This window comes from Plectropomus leopardus, chromosome 7, assembly GCF_008729295.1.
Source record: "Plectropomus leopardus isolate mb chromosome 7, YSFRI_Pleo_2.0, whole genome shotgun sequence".
Classification (NCBI taxonomy): domain Eukaryota; kingdom Metazoa; phylum Chordata; class Actinopteri; order Perciformes; family Serranidae; genus Plectropomus; species Plectropomus leopardus.
The window spans coordinates 29,017,965-29,042,561 of record NC_056469.1 but is presented as its reverse complement, the minus strand read 5'-3'; the positions used below and the strand labels follow the sequence as shown (position 1 = coordinate 29,042,561).

Genomic DNA, 24,597 nt, shown 5'->3' with positions numbered 1-24,597 from the left:
AACATTTTAAAATTTTAGCAAATTGGCTTACTTCTTTCAAAAACATGGGAAGAAGGCATTGAGCGACTTGAGAAAAAAATGATCCAAAAATTTGCAAGAAATAGGTAAAAGTACTAGAAAATTTCATGAAAATTAGCATTAAAAAATACAAATACAATACAAATACAAAAAATAAAATAAAATAAACAAAGAAGAAAATGACCTGAACAACACGTATAAAATTATGCTAATTCTGTAAAATATGTTAAAATATAATTATGATAACTAGAAATATATTTTTTTCTGGACATTTTGCCCTTGCTTTTTTAAAAATTATATTTTTAAAATCTACTATTTTCTTGCAATTGGCTGGACATTTCTTTTTTCCCCCATGTTTTCAAAATAAAACATATATAAAAAAAAAACTGCTCAGGTGTTCAAAGGTATAAATACTTGTGAAAGGCGTCCAAACGCAGCACAAGAAAAGTGATGTTGAACCAGGTTTCAAAGGGATAATTTGCAAAATACCGCTGAAGAACACACACTTTTTCATACAACTCGACCAGCATGACGAGAAGATATGAGACTATTCAAATGCCGCGTCTAAATATAACTTGTTAAACAACAATGAACTTCCTGATGCAATTAGAAACAGAAAGAAACCCGAGTCGGATCTATAATGTGATGACTAATTACTGAGCTGCAAAAAAACAAGCAGTTGTAAAACTTTATTACCGTAAAAAAAGAAAGAAAATAAACAAGATAAGGAGCCTCACACGTGTGTGAAACTCATTATTTGGAAATGAGTCTTTTCAGTTTTGTGGAGAATCCACAGTACGAGTCTTTGACACACTTACAAAGTGTGCTACATTTTGACAAAGCACCTCTATTTAGGCAAAGTCAACAAACGCTCTAAAGCAAACCAAGTCCCACATTCTTTGATGAGCTATAAAAAACCCACCCAGTGAGTCAGCGCTGCTGCTGCTGCTGATGGAGGAAATGCAGGTTTCAGAGGTGCATTTGTGTTAATCAAACTACAGCAGAAAACAACCAAAGACAAACGCGTGTAGACTGGCTGGAGTCATGTAGCTGCAACAAGTTTCCTGTGTTTTTATGCAATTTTCAAACCTTTAAAGTCATTTTCCTACGTGTGCCCTGAGAGGTTTAGAGTGCTCCTCTGCTCTTTTTATTTTCTCCATCGGCCCTCTCCTCAGCCCAGCTCCTCTTTCGTTTTTCCCTGCTTGCGAGGCATCTTCTTGCTGCTGCTGTCCTCCAGCTCTTTGCTCTTGTAGTAGTGAGGAGCCACTTCGAGCAGCCAGCTGCTATCGATCTCAATCACCTGCATGCAGGAAGGGGAGAGAGATTAGTCAGTGTGTGGGAATACAGGCAGTTAAATATTGTACATAAATAATCGTCACACTTCCTCATTATTGTGCTGTGTCATTCACACCAGCAGTTTTTCTGTGGAAATCTTCATACTGGAATCAGTGATAGGTTTGATTGTGTTATTTCTGTTTAGCTTTTTCCGTGTTTAAAGGGAAATTACTGCAATATTAAAAAAACATGCATTTCATTCCTAAGGTGTGAGACAGTCCAAAAATATTAGTAATTGTGAACACTTCCCCCCTAAATCCAAAAGAGCTAAACGTCACATTTGTTATGTCATTATTAAGGTTGGGCATCGAAACAGATTCCTACATAAGAGCTACCTACCTAATCAAATTATATCACAGATTTCGGTGCCAGACCGTGTGAGTAAAGAGAGTGAAAGAGCGAGTGCGAACAAGCACGTGTGACGTTTTTTTGTTTTTATCGGCGCCCATGTTAACAGGTTAGAGTAGCAACTGCTGAGCAGCACAGCTCTGCTGCAGCACATCTAGAGAAACAGAGTCTTGCTGTCTTTTCCCGCGAGATGCACGTGGTTTTTTAGCAAATTCAGACTGTGAAAACAGTTATTTGATAATTATTCTGAGATTACATAACCTTTTCCTACAGTTTGCATCTGGAGCTGCTCCACGGACAATGACTTGGGAAAGATGTCTTTGATGACACGGAGAGCGCTCCGGGGGAATGATCTGAGTTTCGACTGAATCACAATGTTTGTTTACAATAACCTCAGGGTAGAAAAACCCTCACGAACATAAAATGAAACTGCACTGAGCCAACCCTACCTCTTCAGCCACCCCCCAAAAAAACAAACAGCATAAAAGTCACAATCAGTTTAAGCATACACAGTATTTATGGTGTTTTCACTGCTTTACTTTGCCGTCAGAATGCCCTTTGCATGAACAAGCTGAAGCCGTTTTCTCAAATCCACCACAATCCGTTGACAAAAACAGTAATTTTACTTCACAGAACACAGGAGTTGCTGGTCTACTGCTGCCTCCATCAGTTAGCATGTATGGTAACATGAAGAAAATGTTATGTTTACAAATATTTATGAACCCTAATAAGCAAATAACATGTTGGAAATCTCAATTGAGGCAGAGTTTAATGATTGCCTTTGCCTTTAATGATTCTCTTCCATTCTTAGCAAACAAACTTCTGATATACAGACGACAGCTAAGACGAATCACCTCTGTAAATATTTGAGGGAGAGCGAGGCGAGTGTTTCAAAGTAAACAGTAGACAGACAGACCTGTCTCATGAACTCCTTGGTGGTGAAGACCAGTTCGTGGTAGATGAGCCAGCGGGGCTGCTCCTCGAACAGAGAGCTGTTGGGGTGGACGTACACCGTCTGCTGGTGTTTCACTGTCTTGTAGCCGCCTTTGCTCAGTCGAGCCGTGTGATAGAAATATCCAGCCGTCACCGCCTGGGAGAAGGATGAGAGAGGGGTTAATGAACAGCTGATTCCTGATTTCTATAGTTCAAATGTAACTGCATCATTTATATGTAATAAAAAAGGCCAGGGGAGACGTTTTGAATTTAAAAAATGGCCTTTAGAATTAAAGGTGGACTGCACAGAGGCTAACATGCTGCATCTATCCTGTGTAAAGCACAGCACTGATAACCCCAGTTATCAGTCAGTGCTGTCATTTAGCTGGTGTGACAATTAAATGCTGCATTACATTACTTAAAAGCAATTCTGTCAAATGATTAGACTTTACTGCTTTTATGAATGCTAGCATTCTGGAAAATTTCATAAAAAAAACTAAAGACACAACACTGAACAACACACTGAAGGGCGAATTCACAAGATTTTTTTAGCTTTTGCTGCCACTTCACCTTCACAAATAAGACAAATACACAAAGAGTTAAACGCAGCCCTAACTGCGCCACCCAGCAAACAGCGTCCTGGTGCTCCTGTGATGATTGCACATATTTTCAGTTAATACGCATACTTTGGGTGCAAATAGGTTTCATTTCTATGCAAATGAGCCTCAATACAAAGATTGATTTGCAAAGATTAGTGCTAAATCTACATGCAGTTACAGTGAAATTATTAGCATATTAACGGAGTATGTGGTAATTTAAGTGCCATGTTGTGAAAAGTGGAGCCAAAAACAGCAGTTCATCGAATGGCCGCTTGAGGCTGGCTCCAAATCAGAGTCACTCCTAGTAGACCTCCATGTTAAAATGACAACTTTACAACAAAAATTAACATGTTTACAGACTGGTACAAGCATGGTTTTGGTTGCTATGGCTAATTTAATATTCATGACAGCTGCACAGGTGGTGACTATTTACATAACTCACCAGTTTACATTTTATTGAGGCCCAAAGTTACATATATTTAGGTGTGGAGCTCTGTGACTCAGATCAATCCTCGCTGCTCCACAGCTCCAGCCTCTCGTACAAATATCACTTCTGTCACTTCTGGATTCAAAAACACCAAGATGGCGACTGCCAAAAATGCCAAAAATTATTTATATAGTCTAAAGCACTGACAGACTGGAATATTAAATCCAAAATATGGTTTCTCTCTGTCGCCTTTACATTCTCAAAGTTTTGTGGAATTTCTCAGCACCTCGTCGGTCAGGACTTACAGCTCACAGTCTGAAAACTTCAGTTTTCATTTTCTCTCGGTTGTTATTTTGCCAACTGTGTCCTTGGCCTGAAGCCTGGATTTATGCTTTGCCATATTAATTTTTGCAATCAGAGGCTAAAAAAAGGGGCAAATTGTATATGCAAAGCTTTATGGGCGTGCTAGCACTATAATATCATGACCACAGTATTTTTGTGAATCGGACCTTGAGGCGGGGCAGATAAGGGCTGCACGTGCTGCACAGTTCACGGTGCTTTCAGCAGCCACAGTCCATTCTTTGTGAATTCACCTGAAAATTTATTAATTTTTTGCTTGTCAGACTAAATCATGGACAGATGGACGACACTGTTTATCCATGAAAAATGAGTCATGGAGAAAGTCACTTCTTACTAATTTCATATTCAGTCCAGCAGTAAGAGCTTTGATAATTGACCACTGATCATCAAGGCTTCCCACAAGGAATGAGCTCTTCTGTACATGAACTCTGTCTGATCGCAGTCATGGACACGAGCTGTTCGATATGTGCCTCTAAAAATGGGTAAACGTGCATTCACCTGGTTTAAAAACCACTAAAGCATCAAAAAGCTCATTCAAGCTGAGAATACAACAAAAAGATATTCAGGAGTTTTATACTGACGGTGAGTTTCGTGTTGGATTTGCTAACAAATACCGTTCAGCCGCAACATTCAGACCTACTTTTCCAGGCTTGTTTTCACAGATGCACTCAAGCTGTTCACACTTACTGTAATCTATACCAGGTGGTGTTTGGTGTGTTCACAAAGCTAATGCTTAAAGGGACGGCACGAAGCTGAAATTCAGCTGACAGATAACATCTATCACACACCTGTCGTGTGGAGGGGAAAGCAAATCTCTTTGTCTATCATTTTGCCTTAAAATACAGTCAACACTTTCAGATGACATTCACTTTTCTTATGTTTGCATGCAAGCATGGAGGATGCCAGAGATGCCTGGTGTACAAGAAGGAACACACACAATCCCACTAAAGCCACTCCTTAGATAAAAACTAAGAACCTAAATGTTTATAAAATATTTTTCATATTTAATCATTTACCACAGAGTGAAAATTTTCGCACACCTTTAGGTCGACAGGTGCGTAGAAGACCAAAGGCCAACAAAAGCAGCAGGTTATCTGCCTGATTAGGGTCTTTATACCGAAACATTGTTATTACGTTCACTCTTGATTGCATGTCAGGCGAAGAGTGTGCAAGAGGTTTTTTTCCCCGAATCTTTAATTCGTAGTAACAAAAGAAGTTATGAAATTACTAACTCCTCTCTGGCTGCAGGAACCTTTGACACAGGCAAAGACCGCATGTGATGAAAAAAGGTGTAACCCGACTATTAAAACAAACGCCCTTTCTTATCTCGAGTGGTTCACAGGTGCGTTCACAACACACACACAGGCCCTGATATGAGAAGACTGTTCACACTGCCTCTGTTCAGTGTTGTTTCAGGCATTACTGGTACAACGCCGTCTCTTGTGACGGGAAGCATCCGCCTGCTTTAAGTGTTCTTTAGCAAAACAGGTTTCATCTGATGGTGACCTTTCACCTCCCTGTGAAGGCATGTAGACTCAAAGACGAAATTCTGCGAAAAACAGGATATTCCAAAAAATGATCATGCTGACAGAAGCCTGTTCCAGCTAAAGTCAGCAGCTTGAGGTCATCTGTGTATTATATGGGTCAATCACTTCAATCACTATTTCAATCACTTGTCATTCATCTATAGTTGTTTACCTTAAGCCAGCGTAAAGCCCAGTTTACGCTCGCTTAACTGAGTCAACAACAAAAAAGTGGCAAATACTGAATGCAAGCACTGTTTGTTTTTTTAGTTGTTTTTTTTTTAGAAAACGCTCCGTCCTCACCATGTCTTTGAATTTTTAAGTGGGTCATGTGTGCCACAATATAAGCTTTTACTTCTTCTTTCCACTATTGTTGTATTTGCTATAACTTCCTCACTCTGACTCCATCGATGTCACATTCCCATCACATCCGTCCAAACTGAGTAAAAGCCACAAACAGTGAAGTTTTGTATACAGTATCCTCTTAGGGACCGACACCGAGATTCCATGTTTTTGTCAGGAAACTGTGGTACTAAACTAAATATACTGCAGACAATCTATACAATCAGCACAGTTTCAAGGTTGACACAAAAGGTTCTTAAGTTATGGCTTCAAATATGTTGTATGAGGTCATCCTGACCTTGACCTTTGACCACCAGATTCTAATCAGTTCATTCTTGAGTCCAAGTGGACGTTTGAGCCAAATTTGAGGTCCCTCAAGGCCATCTTCAGATACTGTGTTCATGAAAGTGAGACGGATGTACGGTCACAGTGACCTTGACCTTTGACCATCAATTTCTAATCATCTCACCTTTTAGTCTATTTGAGCATATTTGTCAAATTTGAAGGACTTCACTCAAGGTGTTCTTGAGATATCGCTTTCACACAGACAAGACAAATCCAAGGTCACTGTGACCTTTGACCACCAAAATTGAATCAGCTCAATGAGTCCAAGTGAATATTTGTGCAAAATGTGAAGAAATTCTTGAAGTGTTCATGAGATGTTGCATTCACAAAATTAGATGCATGCAAGGTCACTGTCACCTTTGACCACCAACATCGAATCAGTTTATCTTTGAGTCTACACAAACACTAAATTTGAAGGAATTTTGCCTCGATGTTCTTGAGATATTGCATTCACAAGAATAAGACTGATGACGTCACAGTGACCTTGGCCTTTGAACTATGACCGCCAAAATTTAATCAGCCCATTGTTGAGTTCAAGTGAATGTTTGCGTGAAATTTAAAGACATTCCCTCAAGGCGTTGTCTAGATATTACATTCACAAGAATGTGCCAGCCGGATCCTCCGCATCACTGACCTTACGAATAGGCAAACTGTCTCCTTGAGAACTGACCACCTCCACCTCAATACGGTCCATCAGACCCTCCAGCTGGTCCCTGACGTCCCGGGCTCTTCTCATGGAGCGAAACTGGATGAAGTTCTCGTAGCACCACTGTGTGGAGTAACCGCTTTCCACCCACTGAGGGAGAGAGACGTCATTACTGCAGTTAGCACCACACGTGGATTCTGGGTAGAGATATCTCAGAGCTGAAACAGTGGCTCCCAAAATGTGGCTCTGGGCCCCACAAGGTGTCACAAGTTAAATCTGAGGGACTGTGAGATGTAACAGGAGAGGAAAGCAGGAAAACATATTTCTGCTGCGTAATTTCTCTGTCTTTCCTCTAATCTTTGTTTCAGCCATGCTACAGATCAGTCATGTCTACAGTCCGGCCCAGGGGTCAATTGTGGCATTTAGACCAAATTTAAATGGCCCTCGGCTTTTCTTTCCAAATATATATTACTATTCCTGCAGAACTAATGATATTTACATTTACCTCAGTTGTAGTGCTGTTTGATAAATGTTGTTTTGTTTTGAATTACTACGTAATTTAACAGCTCCAAGAATTATTACAATAAAACAAAGAGGGAAAAAAATCACACTTTTTTATATTCTCAATTTGTAAATATGTGCTGCAAGTTAATATATGAGGTTTTAATGTCACTAGCAAAAAGCTGAGAACTGTAAACTTAAAAAAAACTGCTTTAAAATGTTGCAAAATCTATTAAATTTTAATTTGAACTTTCTTTAAAATATCAACCGTAAGCCATTATATTCACTGACAAAGTGCAGCAAATTAAAAACATTGTCCAAATCATTGTTCATTTATAAAGTTGATTAAAATATCAGTCCTGTCCTACAGCAGATTGGTATTTTAACGTATGTTCAGCTGTAAGTGCTGCTGCGTCTCTACCTGTGTGTAGACGTTGAGCAGCACTAAGTGGTCTCCTCCTGGAACCACAAAGTTCATCCTGGCGTTGTCGGCGTGCACCACTTTGTCTTTGGGTCGGTAGAAAATAGAGTTGTTCACAGACAGCATGGCCGCTATCGTTAACACTTCCTCAGAACACTTATACCTGGAAAAATGCAGAGACGGAAAAAAATGAAAAGAAATATAGAAAATGCAGAGAAAGACAGCAACAACAGAAGTGATTATCCACCTCTTACGTATTAAGGTTTCCTTTCTGAACTACATTCACTAAATACGTTGCCAATTTCTTTAAAGCAGAGATTTATTTCCTCGACAGTTTTAGAAGTTTCTAAATCCAGCAACCCTTTATATCATTCAATAACAGATCAGTTAGCGATACAAAGGGAGGAGGTGATGATACTCCATATTTATCACAGCTGACACTGGACATATTTGACTTTCTTCTCCCAAAGAAGTGTATCGTTTGAAAAGGAAGTACACCAACTCTATTCAGCACTGAGAGCAGGCTTGAGCAGTATCACAGTATTATGGTATACCGAGGTATTTAGAAATCCTGAGGGTATATAATATGTAGTTTTTTATTTATTTTTATTTATGCAGCTGTTTGTAAGAAAGACTAACATAAAAAGTCAAGAGTACTCACTCCGCAGCAAAAGTCTGGGGATCAAAATTTCCCCAGAAGCACACTGACTGGCAAAAATAGATAAATAAATTAAAAAAACCGACTGCTCGACTTAAAGCTATCTAAGTCGACTGAGGGGCCTCTAACACACAGGCTGTGATCCTGGGCTGATGTTGCTGTTTATCCCATTTATATATTTTTTTTTGTTTATGTGTTATCATCCTTACTGATTAATCTATTCGGTAACCTGCTGATATAAGTCTTATTGCTGTAATTTCAGCATTATCGGATGGCCCAAGCATGAAAAGCATCTGAGCCCAAACGCAAGAACTAGACAAGAAAAACAATGTCTCTAAAAAACTTAACACATCTTATGCTTCTTACATGTAATTCTTGCTGACAATGAACACACAGTGAAGCAGGCTTATGGTTTTTAACAGACTGGAGACTTACTGCTCGGAGGCCAGGATCATCTTGCTCAACATGGGGTCCACCGGTAGCTCAGCCATCCTGCGACCCAGCTGAACCCCCCAACAGACAAGAACAATCAGTTACAGACTTCATTCATTCATTTAATAAACAATAACCCAGTGCGACAGTGGTCACCAGTGATGCGGTCAGCCACACTCTTTGAAAAAACAACTTTGATAATCACTGATTAAACCCGGAGATAACAGCTTTTAGGCTGCAAACACAAAATCGTCTCTCCCGTGTATCAGCACTTTTCATCAAGAGAGTCGTGACAGGACATCACAAGCATCTGGTATGTTCAGTATGCAACGCAAAGATGCATATGGCGAGAGTGACGATGGACGCAGATCACACGCTTCAGAGCAAAAGGTTACGTGTCTCGTTTCTGTGTTTAAAATTAAGACGTGAAAGACGTTATGACCCTATTACTGAGTTGACTGCAGGATTAGGATAGAGTGGGTGAGTGGAATAATTTATCCTCTATCACTGAGCAAACATCCACGATTTTTCTCAGACTTTGGGAGGGACCTAGAGGACAAAATTACTGGATTTTTGTTGTAATGATGAAAATAATAAACTCCATAATATGGGACCAAGGTCAACAAATAGTATAATAAAGTGACAGTACACATGATGATAAAGTAAAATGATTTGGTGTTAAGTTAGTCTTTTGGCTATTTTTGTCTCCATTGACGACTGAGGAAAATATTTGTCTCTTTAGCACATAAATGCTCCACTCTGTTAACCAGGTAGTTGACAAAGTGGGATTTTAGAAATTTTCACAAAGAACAGCTGCCTGCTGCTTCTGAAAACAAAGCTATGAGAGTCGTGAGAGTGAAACAGCACAGTAAAGTTTAAGGCTTTACAGGTAAATTATGAACCAAAGTCACTATAAAGGTTCATAAAGCCAAGGAGCTGCAGGTTCAGGTAAAAGTACTGTATAGGTTCATCAATACAAGCGATCTCTTTAACTTTTCCACTGGATAAATTGTTATTATAAACATTTCTGCAATAGCAAATCTTCCATATGGAAACAATTATTCATTCTGTATGTGAAAAAAAGTATTTTTATAGGATATATGCTTGTTTAAATGTTAAATGATCTCTCCAGAAATGGCTCGTTTATGTCATTTGAAGACTTTAAGGAACAATTTAATCTGACAGATGATAAAAAGAGAGACACTCCACTTCAGTATTCTTTAGGAAAATGTCAAATATTCAAACTGAAATGTGTGAAAGACTGAGATTAACATGGCAACGTTTTCTTGCAGAGTTGGTCTTGTATCCTCCAAGATTTTGCAATGTTGCAATTCCAACAATTCACGCAAATTGAGACAATCTCTGTGAAGTTTGCATGACATGGCAATTTCGTCCAAGCACAAAACTTTAAAGCAAAACTGATTATTTCAAATCGCATGGAGATTATCGATTTGCTCTGCCCCTCTCTTTTTTCTTTCCATCATGGGACTACTGCAGAACTTGACAGAGTCGAGTTGTTTCGGTGTCAGTGTGAGATTAACGGCTCGGTGTTGGACGTTAAGCGCTGCAGCGGGGGCTCTGCTTACTATCACAAAAAAATCTAATTTTCTATCTTGGAAACACTGAATACTCATAATAATAACAATCTTTATTCATTTTTATTTTTGCAATTTTCACTTGCTCCCACAATTAATTTTTAAACATCGCAGTTTGCATCAGACATTGAAATCAGACATTTCAGACTGCAAAAATCACAAAATCATTCATAGATATGATTGTACATCCCTGAAAATGTTAAAATGGGATTAACCCTGGACAATAAATGTTGGAAATGTAACAAAAATGTGGGCAGATTTCTCCAATCTCTATGGGACTGTCCCATGGTATTACCTTTTTGAAAGGTGGTGCTGAAAAATCTCGAAGTGCGGCTCAAACAACCTCTACAGGAATCCCAACAACTATTTCTGTTAGGGGACAAATCCTAAACCCAACTGAAGCAGAAGTCGGACTGACAGTAACAGCTTTTATTGCAGTGGCCTTTTCTACACCACTGAAGAGGCCTGCAGTTTACAGAGCTGCTTAAACTCATGACAGAAGCTGCTGACTTTTAAAATGTGATCAAGTAAGTTAACATCCCAAGAAAACTAGCCAACTGTGGCAATTTTTTCTGGCTCATATTAGAGGAAGAACATTATACAGAGGGTAAAGAGTACTAACAGACAGGATGTGTATGTATGCATGTGTATGTCTAAATGTTACTGGCGGTTCGTTTTGGCTTTTTGTTTTCCTCCTTTTTTAAATCTATATAATCTGTATTGTGTGTAAAGACAATATTTTAAAATTAATATCTATTATAGCTGCATATAAGTGTGACTGGAGGTTTGTACCTTGGTGAGCTCTCCCAGGTGGTTGAGCGCTCCCAGAGCGTAGAGCTGCTCCAGTGCTAAAACCAGAGTCTCATGAGGAGGTGGGTCCATGAAGTCAAAGTGAATCAGATCATTGATGCCTGCAAGCAAAGGATCGTAGCTTATTGCCCAATCACAACCACCAAATACTGATTTAACTGGCTGCAACTTAATGATTTAAATGTTTGAAGACAAATCACTTTAATAGTCATTATAGAGCGTCTCCTCCCCTCACCTAAACTCTTCAGCAGCAGGACGACATTCCCTAAGTTGGTCCGCTGAATCTCGGGAACGGTCGTTTCCTCCATCTCGTGTTTAAAGGCCCAGGCTGTGTAAAGCCTGAAACATTTCCCAGCAGCCACTCTGCCTGCACGGCCTGCTCTCTGGTTGGCCGAAGCCTGAGAGAGAGACAAACAAAAACAATTAGAGACAAATAAAATAATAGAGACATAAAATGCCAAACTTGGACATTATCATTTACGGCTTGTAGCCTGGATGAGTTTATTCTGAAAATGTGTTCACTACACTCCTGAATAAAACAGTGAGCTGTTATTACCCGTGAGCAGGGTGTAACAATGAGCGACTCCATGCCGGTGCGAGCGTTGTAACTCTTCTGTTTGCAGAAGCCCGGGTCAATGACGTAGATGATGCCATCTATGGTCAGCGAGGTTTCTGCTATATTGGTGGCAACCACCACCTGAGATTGATAGAGAGAGAACACAATACAGAGAGATAAAGTGAGAAAGCAGCACTCAAACAAAGTCAAAATAAAGATTAAATCTAGATGTTAAACGGGGGAACAAAGATGTGATAAAAACATCCCAACGAGGCATTCATCTGTCACTGAACAACGTTAAAAAACTAGGATCTATGACAAAATCTCATTGTACTGCAGCAGCCTCTGTTGGTGAATAAAAGCATTGACATTTAATCTGCCTTATTACATAACTCATACAGTAAACAGATAGCAGAGAGCTTTTGTCCTCATTTATGTCTATAAAAAAAATTACTCGTCATCGTCCACTGACCACTTTGTGTCTGCCAAGTATAAATATAAATCCTACAGTGACCTACTACATCCAGGTCGACTGTATCCCCCGCGTATTCTGCACAAAGAAGAGACATCGTCTCACCTTACGCGCTCCAGGTGGAGTAGGGTTGAAGATTTTGGCCTGCATGTCTGACGGCAGGTTGGCGTAGATTGGAAGGACCAGCAGCTCTGCTATCTTAGATCCAAGTCGCCTGCATCTCTCCTGCAGCAGCTCGCAACACGCTTCGATCTCCTCCTGCGAGAAACACAAGAGGTTAAAGAGTCAACCAGCACACAAGGGTAAATAATAAGAATCAACATTTGATACTGGTTAAGTAAACAATTGTCGCTTTTTCGCCTCTTGGTTAGTAAATTTGGTCCGGATCAAGGAGAAAAAGTTATGTGCTGTTGCCCTTGTATGTACAGGTGCATCTCAAAAAATTAGAATATCATGAAAAAATTCATTCTTCTGCATAATTTGGTTCAAAAAGGTAAACTTTCATATGTTGTATATTCATTACACGTAAATCAAAATATTTCAAGCATTGTTTGAAATTTTGATGATTACAGCTCATAGCTTGTTAAATGAAGAAATCCAGCACCTCATATTATCAGAATATTTCCTAAGATCATTCGAAAAACTGTAAGTATGTTAATTTGTAGACTCAGTACTTGGTTGGGGCTCCTTTACCACAAATTACTGCATCAGTGTGGCATGGCATGGAGGGTTGGAGTTTTGGGTCGCATGTTTGTAATTTTTTTTTTTTTTTTTAAATTATATATAAATAAAAAAATATATATATTTATATATTTTTACATTTTTCTTGCTGTAGGCCATAATAGAAAGAAAACTCCTTGAAACATTTCAGTTTATGTAATGAGTGTAGAATATAGTAAATTGTCACTTTCTTAAATTACTGATGGAAAATATTGAACTTTTTAACAATAGTCTAATTTTTGGAGATGTACCTGTATATAAAGTTTTATTTTACCAAAGTAGAGTGAAGATTAAATGCACTTTTTAAACAATGGTCACTTTATACCATCTGTTTTTACCTACTTGTTCTGTATAGTTAAAGGATTATAGTTTTTTGTCCTTGGATTTATGTCCCTCTGTCTGAAAACTGTGTTTAAGTACATTAAGAGAAAAAAGAAACTGGAGTCGAATGTCTTGTACGTGTACACACACTTAGCCAACAGAGTTTGGCTCAAACCCAATACACCCAGTTGCCTGTCCTCACCCCTCTGTTTTGTGTTTTCACATCTAGGAGTAGTGTGTCCTGATTCTTTTTGGGATAGAGGGGTAATGTTCAGGCTAAATAAACCCAATAACTGAGGCCCAAAACCAACTGAACAAATGCAGAGATAACACACAAAATATTAAGAGGGAGACCACCAATCTCCAAAATCAACGGTGTCAAAAATGTTGAACCTTTTGTGCTCCATACAAACAGTACCTGTCCAGTGAGGAAGACCAGAATGTCTCCAGGAGACTGTGTGACGTGGATCTGTAGCACCGACACCACACAAGCTTCCAGGTAGTCTGCCTCTGGAGCCTGGACAACAAACAAACAGATAATCATCAGCAGGAGAGTCTGATTTACAAGGGTTGCTCTGTCTCTCTCTTTAAAACGTTTTGGGTTTGTTGACCCACACAGCGTCCGTAAACCTGCCGCTGGCTCAAGAATGATGTCCAGTTGTATTTAATTTTATTAGTTACATTTTCATGTGAATTATTAAATGAGAATTTATTGTCTGCTATTTATTTTTTGAGTTATTTGTAATGTAAATTGATGTTTTTTGTACCCATTTGTGACACAACTGTATCACTTGCATATTTAGAAATAAATAAGTAAAATAAAATAAAATAAAATAAAGTATAAAGGGGGAATGACAAATAGAAATGTCCACGAACAAATGAAAAAGAGTCTGGACAAACTTGGACAAAAAGACTGCAATTTTTAGTTCAGTGATCTAACATCACAGTCTCTTTTCCATAAAGCAGCAAGAGTTCACAATTAATCAAATCAATGTCATATGTATCATCTTAAACATTTAAATAATGCGCTGGTTCCTACTTTAGTGTAGAAGATATCGACGGGGAACCTCCTGCCGGGGATCCTGAAAACAGGAGCGTCGTCAAAGAAGCAGGAGAAGCGTTCGGTGTCCAGAGTGGCGCTGGCCACCAGCACCTTCAGGTCTGATCTGAACCTGGCGATGTCTTTAATCAAGCCGAACAGGATGTCCGTGTGGAGCGTTCGCTCGTGGGCTTCGTCTATGATGATCACACTGGCGGGAGGAGAGACAGGGAGCGTGAATGGAGGGGAGGAATGAGCGCAACACAATCAGTAAAATCTACAGGTGTTCAATAAAGACACATCAACATATTCATTTTAAATGTGAAGTGTTGATAAAATAATTACAGGTTCCCGCTGTGTTCCTGAGTTATGATGTTGGGTGATGGCTGGAAAAACGATGTTACAGAACATTATGATGTCACAGTGAAGATGACCTTTGATTTTTTGGAAATAAAATGTCATCTATTCATCATTTTATTCAATCATGACATTTGTGAGAAGTTTTGTCAGAATTGGCGAATGATTTCTTGAGCTATGGCCAAAAACATGTTTTGTGAGGTCACAGTATCCTTGACCTTTGACCTCCAAATTCGAATGAGTTCATTGTTAAGTCCAAGTGTCCGTTTGTGCTGCATTTGAGAAAATTTCCACAAGGCCCTCTTGAGATTTTCTGTTTGCGAGAATGCAATAAACGCAAGGTCACAATGACTATGACCTTTGACCTTCACAAGATATCACCTTTATGAGAATGAAACAGATCCAAGTACACGTTGACCTTGACCTTTGACCACCAAAATCCGATAAATTTATCCCTGAATCCAAGTGAAGGACTGTGCCAAATTTGAAAAAAAAAAAATCACTCGCAGTGTTCTTGGTTCTCCAGCTATCGCTGGAGCAGAGGCATAAAAATGTGACACCTGTAGATTAACGACACAGTAACGCTACTTTGGGGACAGAATAAAGAGCATATTTATTAAAGAACCAGTTAATGATTCCTGTCTTTGCATTACCTGTAGCTGGCCAGGTCAGGCTCGGTGAGAAACTCTCGGAGCAGCATGCCGTCTGTCATGTACTTGAGAACCGTTCTCTCTGATGTGCAGTCCTCGAAACGAATACTGTAACCCACCTGGATGAAGCAATACAGTTTATATGAACACTGATACACAAAACAGTCAACAATACACTGCATAAACAAAGAAAAAACAAGAAAAAGATGTTAAATGTGAGACAACAGCAGTACACAAAAACATGAATTGTACTGTAATACTGTATCCATTGCCGTGCTTAACCTTTAAGGGATATGAAATTGCACTCTTCAGCCCCGTCTAGAGTGACTAAAGCTGTGTGAGAGCGAAATGGGATCAGCATGTCGATGTGCCGAGCTCACCTCATTCCCAAGCTTGACGCTCATTTCCTGCGCCACTCTGGCTGCCACCGACATGGCTGCGACTCTGCGAGGCTGCGTACACCCGATCTTCATGCCTCCTTTTGTGTAGCCCTGAGAGATCAAGAACGGACTGAAGGTTATATTCATTTTCCTCAGTTACCTCGAGTGCTATCTTGTCATGCAGATCATTTCAGTAATGTTTGCAGAAGTTCTGAGACTGCTGCCGCCAGAATTTACTGTGTACAGAAATTAAGTCTTGTCTTGGGGAGTTATGTTGAAAGTTTGACATTTTAGCAAACACACTTCTTGCTGAAAGAAAAAAGACCAAAAATGCTCTCCTCTGTGTACGGTAAATATGAAGACACAGCCCGTTTGCTCAGCTTAGCATAAAGATTGGTAACGGGGGGAAAAACTAGTCTGGCTCTTTCCAAAGGTAACAAAATTCACCTCTAAAATCAACGGAAACACAACCGTTAGAATGACATTTTGTTGTGTTGCGGAGGTCATGTGAGAGACTATTTTTGACCCAAAAACAGTAACTTCTTGGAGTCTTTTTGCTAAGGTGCAGAAAGTAGCCCTGCATGAGCCCTGAAACACTAAAACTTGTTGTTTTTACATTTCAGTTTTTGTTAATTAGACTTGTGCCTGAAACAACCTGCCTGGGCTGGTCAGGCGCATCTCAGCTGCTTGTGAGCTGCCGCACACCAACCCAGAAAATGTGATTTGGCGATTTTTTTCTGCCTGTCGCGCAAATTTGTTAGCAGAAATAGACTATGAAGATAGTGATAAATATATTGACTCTATGCCACCTTTTATAACAGTTTCACTGTCTTTATCTGCAGAGATGAGAAAATACACATATCTGTTTCACTCAAACTTTCCTGCTTCTTTTCAAAGTTGAAGTCCTCAGACAATGTCTCCACTGACAGAATCCAATCAGTTGTTGACACAAAGCATTTTATTGTGAAATATTTGCAGGGCCGTGTTGTTGATATACAGGACCTGCATAACTTCATAAATGAGTGGAGTATGTGCTTATAATCGTAGAAATACAGTTCTCATTACACCAGGAAGCTCTGCAGAAGTATCGCACAACAACACGGCCTGTGTCGACGCTGCAAGCGTGCAACATGCTGCAGATCGGCGAGGTTCCCATCACACACTGTTCACACATGCAGTGTGTTCCAGGTCTTAGAGGTGCTGCTATGCAGATTTTGATACCTGGCTGTAGCAAAGAAGACGTAGGAGTCATGTCAACTTTTTTCATCTGTCCCTCGGCAAGAGAGAATAACTGTATTTCCTCAAAAAGATGAACTATTCTTTTAAACCTTGTATGAATCTCTTGCATTTGCTGGCTTTCAGTCTTGTCGTTAAAAAACAACCAAAGTATCAAAAGTAAAGATAAAGAAAAAAAGTGTGTATGTAAGGTCCATCTGCAGAGCCTAATAAATGACTGGGGGCAGAGATGATCCAGAAAGATCTGCAACCATTTTTATTGATTTGAATTATTTTTTAACCTTTATTTTCTCCTGTTTCCTTTCTGCATACTGGTCATGGCTGTGTAAGTGATTACAGCACATTTAATATGTATAAATTATATGTCACTATTAAAATCTGCACTCACATCTTCCAGGAGGTACTGTGGGATCTGGGTGGTCTTTCCGGAGCCCGTCTCCCCTTCTATGACGAGGATCTGGTGCTCGTTGATGGCAGCCAGCAGGTCCTCTCTGTAGGGGAAGATGGGCAGGCTGCGTCGCACCTCCTGCATGGACTGTTTCCTCTTCTCTGCCTGGGACAGAGCCTGGGCCTCCTGATCCTGAACACAGTTAGAGGAAAAGGTCCACGTCAGCTGACAAGATTTATCATTTTCACAGCGACATGCAGCAGGAAAGAGTTAATTCTTTGCTCTTGGACACACTGAGAAGAAATATTGTCACTGACTGTTGCAGGAATTATACCTGTGATAATAATAATATTAGTAACTAACCATTTTGGTTTCCTCTGTGGACTGGATGGACTGAGGTTAATACGGAATAACCCTTAACTTGAGGTCTAACTATTGATGTTGAGTTTTATTTTATCACCCTCAGTGACTTGGCCATTCTGTCCTGTTTTTATGTGTATTTGTGTCCTTTGAAAAAAAACTTAAACCTAAAAAATCAAGTGTAAAAAGGCTACATTTTGATTATTGCCCCAAAAATATCATCCTCATGTGCTCCTAAACATCACTGCGAAAACACACAGTGGGCAGAAACCTTGACAGATTGTCAGCAGGTAACAGTCACTTAAATCTAACGCCTATTAACCACTTAAAACGTTAGAAATTTGGCTTAATTTTTTTGAAAAACGCGTAAATTAGCAAATTAGCAATGACAGTGAATAAAAGGTGAATATAAAAGTGAACAAAAAAATCCTGAAAATTACTAATAAAAGAAAGAAAAGAACAAATGCACAGAGAGATATTTATCATAATCAGACAGGTGACAAGACACAAATAATAAGAAAGAAGTAGAAAATACCAAATCAACCCCACCTTCTCCGTCCGGGTTCCCTTCATGGTCATGGCAGTGCTGACAAAGTCGATCATCTCGTCCTCCTCCAGGATCAGCTGGTACTTCTCCTGCTCCTGCCTCATCCCTAACTCTCGCTCCCTCTTGGCCCCGAAGCTGAGTGAGGCCGTCTTCAGCCTCTCCTCCTCCCAGCGGCCTTGCTCTCCTCCCAGCTCCATGGGAGTTTCCTCCAGCTCCAGGTCCCTCTGCGGCACCTCCTGGTCAGCGGGGAGAGGGAGGGAGGGAAAGAGTTTAACACCTGAATTAGACTTGGGCGGTAATACTGTATATCAGGGTATTCAGAAATCCAGACGGTATGATTTAATACCAACAAAAATACAGACGCTCATATTTCTGGCAATCTCATACTGTAGAGGCTGTTATGGGATGTTTTGCGTTTAGTGCACATCTTTGGCCACATGACTGTTCACAGGTGTATTTAAAATGAGTCTTGCAGTGTAGATCTAGTCTAATGAAGAGCTGCTGTGCTCATAACTTCACTTTGGTGCATTAAATAAATGATAACTGGATCCCTGCGTTGTGCGAGCTATTCTTTTGTCTTTTTACTTTTCACTCATGTTGGGTTCAGCACCGGCTCCAAGTCTGGATTGGATGTGTGTGCATAACTTTCCTTCTGTGCACTTCTTGCACCACCAGAGGTCAGTCTGGTGCAACAGGCAGCTGAGCTGACTGCTAACAGTGACGAAAACCTTACAGGAAAAACAACCGGCACATGTCGTGCCCGCAACAGCAAAAAAAAAAGGAGCAGAAAAACCGCAGGGAAACCTGCTTGTTTTCACAACTAACTCAGTGAATTCTGAGATTATTTTGACCAAATCAGAGCTGGTGATTGTTGGAAGTGTGGACTATCCAACTTAATGACTAACAAAACCAACAAAGACGGTTTTGGTGAGTTATTTTGTTCCTGTCGAGTTTGTACAGTGTGTTTTACATGAGTTAACAAGGCAGTTCGGCTAGTCTTGGTTTGGTGAACGAGAGACACATGAAGTCAGAAGACGTACGGTAATATTTCCCTATTTAATAATGAAAACCAGTTAAAAGATGGTACCATTTTTCACTTTTTGTGAGTTTATTTGGTGTATTTATTGGACCAGAAATGTCAATAGAGCTCACGGAACTCAGGTCGCTGCACATAAATACCATAATATAACCGTACACCCAGGTGAAATGTCAGGAAGGTATTAATGTATGGAAAACTAGAAACCTTGAAGCCTAAACTGAACCAATGCAACTTCACTAGGTGACTGTTTCTGCACATGGCATCAGTATGGGACATCATTCATTCCTACCTTGCTTCTCTTCTCCTCTGGCATGTAGTATCTGTTCTTCCTCTCCTCCTGTTCCTTGGCGCCGGCCTTTTTGTAATCTTTGGCCAAGTCCCGAAGGTTTCGTTTGTATTCTAAATCCTTTTTCTCCCTCTCAGTCAGCTCATCTGTGTGGAAAAGGTATTCATCATCATTGATCTCCGCCTCCAGGTCCTCCAGCTTCTCAGCCTCTCTCTTCTTCAGATAATCCCAGCGAGAACGCTTCCTCAACTCTGGCAACTAGAGAAGGAAAAAGACAGACGATGAATGAGAAACCTTTAGTGCACAAGTAGTTCTGGCACCTGATTTTTAGCTCCTAAAAAATCATATTCGACTGCCCGGGGATCAGGACTTCAGAAGTCTGAGAAAATATTCTGTTCATGAATATGACAACATTTTCCAGCACAAATAAAAACTTGTCTACCATGTTCTTCTGATCCTCTTCAGCCATCTTTAGCCTCTTCTGAGCTTCCTCATAGGCCTGGAGGAAGACAAACAGAAGGCGGAGGTGTTTACCTGCGTGGCAAAGTGTATTGTCTTAGAACAAATGCATGTCGTGGTTCCCTCGTCTCTCACCTTTTTGTCGGTCCTCTCTGCTATGTTGCGGGTCTTGTCTTTGTCTTTCTGCTTCACTCGCTCGGCAAACGCATCTCTCTCTTCGATGTCCTGCTGTCGCTCTCTCTCTTCCTTCTCCCACTCTTCCTCTTCCTCCTCTTCCTTCTTGACGGCCTTGTGATCCCCTTGACCTGAACTGCCCCTGATTTTAGAAACAAAATGCATCAAAACGTTTCGTCTGGACAAAATTTAGAACAGATTCGATCCTTTGAATACTAGTTTAGAAGGCAGTGAAATGGTTCACATATTTGCTTGACTGTGTCTCTTTTTAGTCTCCAGACCACCACCTTTAGTCAATCAAGTACGACAGCATTAAACGAAATAAAAGTTAACTTAGTAAAACTGTGTTGATAAATATTTACAGGTTGCAGGGTTGCATACACATTTATTTATTTATTTGTGGCGGCCAGTCACGATCAAAACATCTGCCGCCAGATATTGGTTTTATATTTTTGAAGCTGGGCTGTTCATTAGGAGAGCTACTGGAATATATATACAGCAGCAGAACACCTGGTGCAGTGAAAGTGAAACTTAATTGTAAATTGGGTCTAAAAGTCTGCATTCACTCGCCTCTGCAGCAGCTCCTCCTCTCATCCATCAATCTATCTGATCAGCTCCGCCCTGATCAACCAATCAGTTATCAGCCCGCACTTCAAACTGCCCAAACTACTGCTTAAAAAAGTACCCATAAATCTGCAAACACATCAGAAATTAGACAAGAAACAGAGAATAGTAAACAGGAACACACACGCACGTATAAGATTAAAAAGACAGGAAGTTTGCTGACTTACTTTCACACACAGATTCTGATTCTGTCGTCTGCTGCTTTTTTCTCTGATCTTTTCACATGTAAGACTACAATTATTTTAATCGCTTCTCTTCATATGTCGAAACCAAAAACTATGTTAGACAGGTTTTAACTCTGCAGCACACAGTTGAATATAATTCTATAATTCTGAGCACAAATCTGTTATTTCCTCCAAAGAAATTAAAAAAAAAAAAAAAAAAACGATATTCCTGCCCAACATTTCAGATACTGTTGACAGTATCCTTCAGTATATCACAAACTCTAATGATTTAACAACAATGTGTATTTTTCTGTGACGGTTTTCTTTTCTTGTTAAAGAAAACATGACCTTTTGTTGTGCTTTCTTGTTCACCACAGTGAGGACAGCAGCCTCTGTGCATGTGGCGCACGCACCTCCAGGTGCCCCGTAACAGCTGAAAATTTTGCCACGTATCCGACATATCTGTCGACTAAAATAACTGTCGCATGGTGTGCAGACTACATCTACGGAGTGAACCACAGGCGTAAACCTGTGTGCTAATGGTGCATTGTATAAACGGAGTGGGCGTAAACAAACAGGTTGACTCTGACCACCCACCGTGCAGAAACTGGTCGACTCAAAACTCAAACTCAAAATAAATACTGAAATAATCACTTTGTTATTCAGCTCTAACAGCTAAATGCTACAAGACAGTCTATCCTGTTTTACTATTAGTAGCACTTCACAACGCCATGTTCCTGTATAGCACAATACTAAACACACAAAAAATCTAAACATGCACAACAAAATCAGCACAAAATATCATCATTACCTTTTAAGTGCTTCATCCTCACTTGACGACTCGCTCTCTTTCTTCCGTCTGATGTGCTTCCTCTTGTTTCCTCTGTCTTTGTCCTTGCTTTTCTTTTTCCCTTTCTGCTTCTCCATCACGGCGCCTCCATCACTGTCGCTGTCCTCCAGTAAAGTGTACGTCCTATTCTTCCTGTCCATTTCGATGGCTTCCCGCTCCATCGCTCGGGCTGGTTTCTCAACAACCTGCTTGCGAGGAATCTGTGACACACAGAGGTAAAAGATTATTAGAGGTTCCATTCCTTCCAAAACATCCCATACTGAAAACTCAGATCACTGTTTCAGGCATTTAGAGGTCATATTCATATGTTAAGTCCACAGAAGGAATGACATTCAAATATACCTTATTAAACAGCTCTTCTGCAAAGGCAACAACACTCGGCTCAATGTCAATCGTGCCCGTCTGTTCGAGACGGGTCACAAAGTCTTGAGGACTCGATGCTTTCCGTGCAGTGCCAATCATGAATTGAGACACATATCTGTCACTCAACCCGAGGATGTCATGGAGACGGTCATTCACCCACTGCTCTAGATTAGCCATGGTGTCTGTTAAGGGGAGCACAAAACAAATACAGGGTTATTCTTAATGCGGGTGCAGATGTAAGTTGTGTAATAAGAGAAACCACTGTTTACAACAAAGCAAAGGTGTTTTCATTTATCATTATGATGTGCAATCTTGTGCTTACCTGGAAATTAACAACCCTGCAAGTGTCAAACAGCTGTCAAATTTTTTAACACTATCATCATCTACATAATTCTATATACTAAAACCAAGTCACCACAGGTTTTAATACTTAATTTATATTGCAATACTCCTTCAAAATGATGTGTCAGAAGACTGTTGAAAATTTGCAGTTTCTATGTTAATTTTCTTATAGATTCTGGCTGAAATCTGACCCCTGATAGGGTGCCGGTTGGCTCCTAAAACATTTTCTGATTCACAATAAATATAAAATGATTAAGTCAAACTAAGAATTCACAAAATACCAGAGTGAAAAAACAGCAAAAAATAGAGCTTGCTTATAAAAAAGTGCTAGTTGAAGATCCCCGTACCCCCTGACAGAGATCCTAGCCCCTAATGTCCTATGATCCTGGAAAGTCCTGATATCCTAAAAATATCCTAAAATCCCACATGTGTGCACATGTCCCTAAAATCCCTGTGATGTCCTGAAGTCCAAGAAATGTCTTTAAATCCTAGACTGTCCCAAAATCAGAGAAATGTTCACAAATCCTATAAAAATCCTAAGATCCTCTGAGTGTCTAAAATTCTTCAAATGTCCTTAAAATCCCAGTGACTTGAAATGTCCTGAAATCCTTGAAGTGCCCCAAAATCATAACATGTACTTAAATCCTAGAATGTCCCAAAATAAGAGAAACGTCCTTAAATCCTATACAATTAACCCTTTAGATGTCCTAAAATCTTACAAACGTCATAAAATTCTTAAGACGTCCTAAAATCCTACAACCAAGTCTGGGGCTGCTGCGACTTTCTCTTCACTGGCTTCCAGTGGCAGCCAGAATCAAATTCAAAGCACTTCTCTTGGCTTACAAAACAATCACAAGAACTGCTCCAGCCTATCTGGAATCCCTGATCCAGGTCTACTCTCCTTCTCGCCCACTACGCTCTGCATGCGAAAGACGCCTGGTGCTTCCAGCCCAGCACGGCTCTAAATCTCTAGCCAGACTCTTCTCTTCTGTTGTTCCCAAATGGTGGAACAAACTTCCAAACTCTGTGCGATCTGCTGAGTCCCTTTCTACTTTTAAGAGACAATTGAAAACTCATTTGTTCCGAGAACACCTCTTTGCCCTTTGGGGTAGATTAAGTCAGATGGTCCAAAACCCAGCACCTATTGATTATCTAGCACTGACAAAGTTGTGTGATGTTGTATGTTGATTGTCATCGTAAGTAGTTATACTGAGATTGTTGAATCTCAGATGCTGAGGATCGCTACTGGTTATTACTTTGGTTTCCAAAAAAAAAAAAAAAAAAGGGGGGGGGGGGGGGGGGGGCAGCTGTGCGGCACTTCTTCTGCCACTAGACGGCAATACCTGTGACCAATCACACCTGAAGCACTTTTTGCACTTACTAAGGGTTTTTTTTCCTTAAATCTAAATTCTTGCTTGTGTTGTACGTCGCTTTGGATAAAAGCGTCTGCTAAATGAAATTGTAGAATTGTAGAATTGTAGACTGGCCCCTGGCCTCCTGTCATTTTACAAATGTGGCCCCAACCACAGCACATTGAGTATCTTTCCTCTACATGCTGTGTGACCATATGAGAACTGCAAACAACATAACGCTTCTTTGCCAAAACAAAGTATTCTGCTATTATTATGCCATCTGAGTCTTATTTAAGAGTGAGAGTTATACTAAAAAGCGGTACTGTACTTTCTATGAGAGAAAAGACCTCATAAGCTTCACTTACCGCTTTTTAAAACGCTGAAACAACGTTGTTGTTTTGGTAGAAGTAGCCGCCTGACAGTTTAAGTAACTCTGCTAACTCGGCTAACTGAAGCTAATAAAAAACCGTTAGCTTGAGCTGTTGCTCACTAGTTTCGGGTAAGGACACTTAAAGGATACATCCCTCCGCAGCTATGTTAAGCAACTAGTTATTGGTTTCATTTTTTCTTAACAAATCACCATTAAAAACTAAAATAATCAATACATGTTGTGCTAACCTATCGT

The 24,597-nt window shown here is 40.0% G+C and overlaps 1 protein-coding gene across 1 annotated transcript; it reads right to left on the bottom strand.

Moving 5' to 3' along the window:
* Window positions 1-692: 692 nt before the first annotated feature.
* Window positions 693-24,596, bottom strand: dhx16 (DEAH (Asp-Glu-Ala-His) box polypeptide 16). Its single transcript, XM_042489740.1, has 21 exons — window positions 24,338-24,596; window positions 22,258-22,460; window positions 21,877-22,115; window positions 20,239-20,419; window positions 20,087-20,143; window positions 19,648-19,902; window positions 18,322-18,555; window positions 17,413-17,604; window positions 15,789-15,899; window positions 15,412-15,527; window positions 14,402-14,612; window positions 13,781-13,879; window positions 12,427-12,579; window positions 11,850-11,990; window positions 11,529-11,691; window positions 11,276-11,394; window positions 8,892-8,959; window positions 7,799-7,961; window positions 6,865-7,026; window positions 2,618-2,791; window positions 693-1,318 (listed from the first exon to the last, which is right to left on the bottom strand). The coding sequence occupies exons 2-21, from the start codon at window positions 22,453-22,455 to the stop codon at window positions 1,190-1,192; spliced, it is 3,165 nt and encodes a 1,054-aa protein (XP_042345674.1). The 5' UTR covers window positions 22,456-22,460; window positions 24,338-24,596; the 3' UTR covers window positions 693-1,189.
* Window position 24,597: the final 1 nt, after the last annotated feature.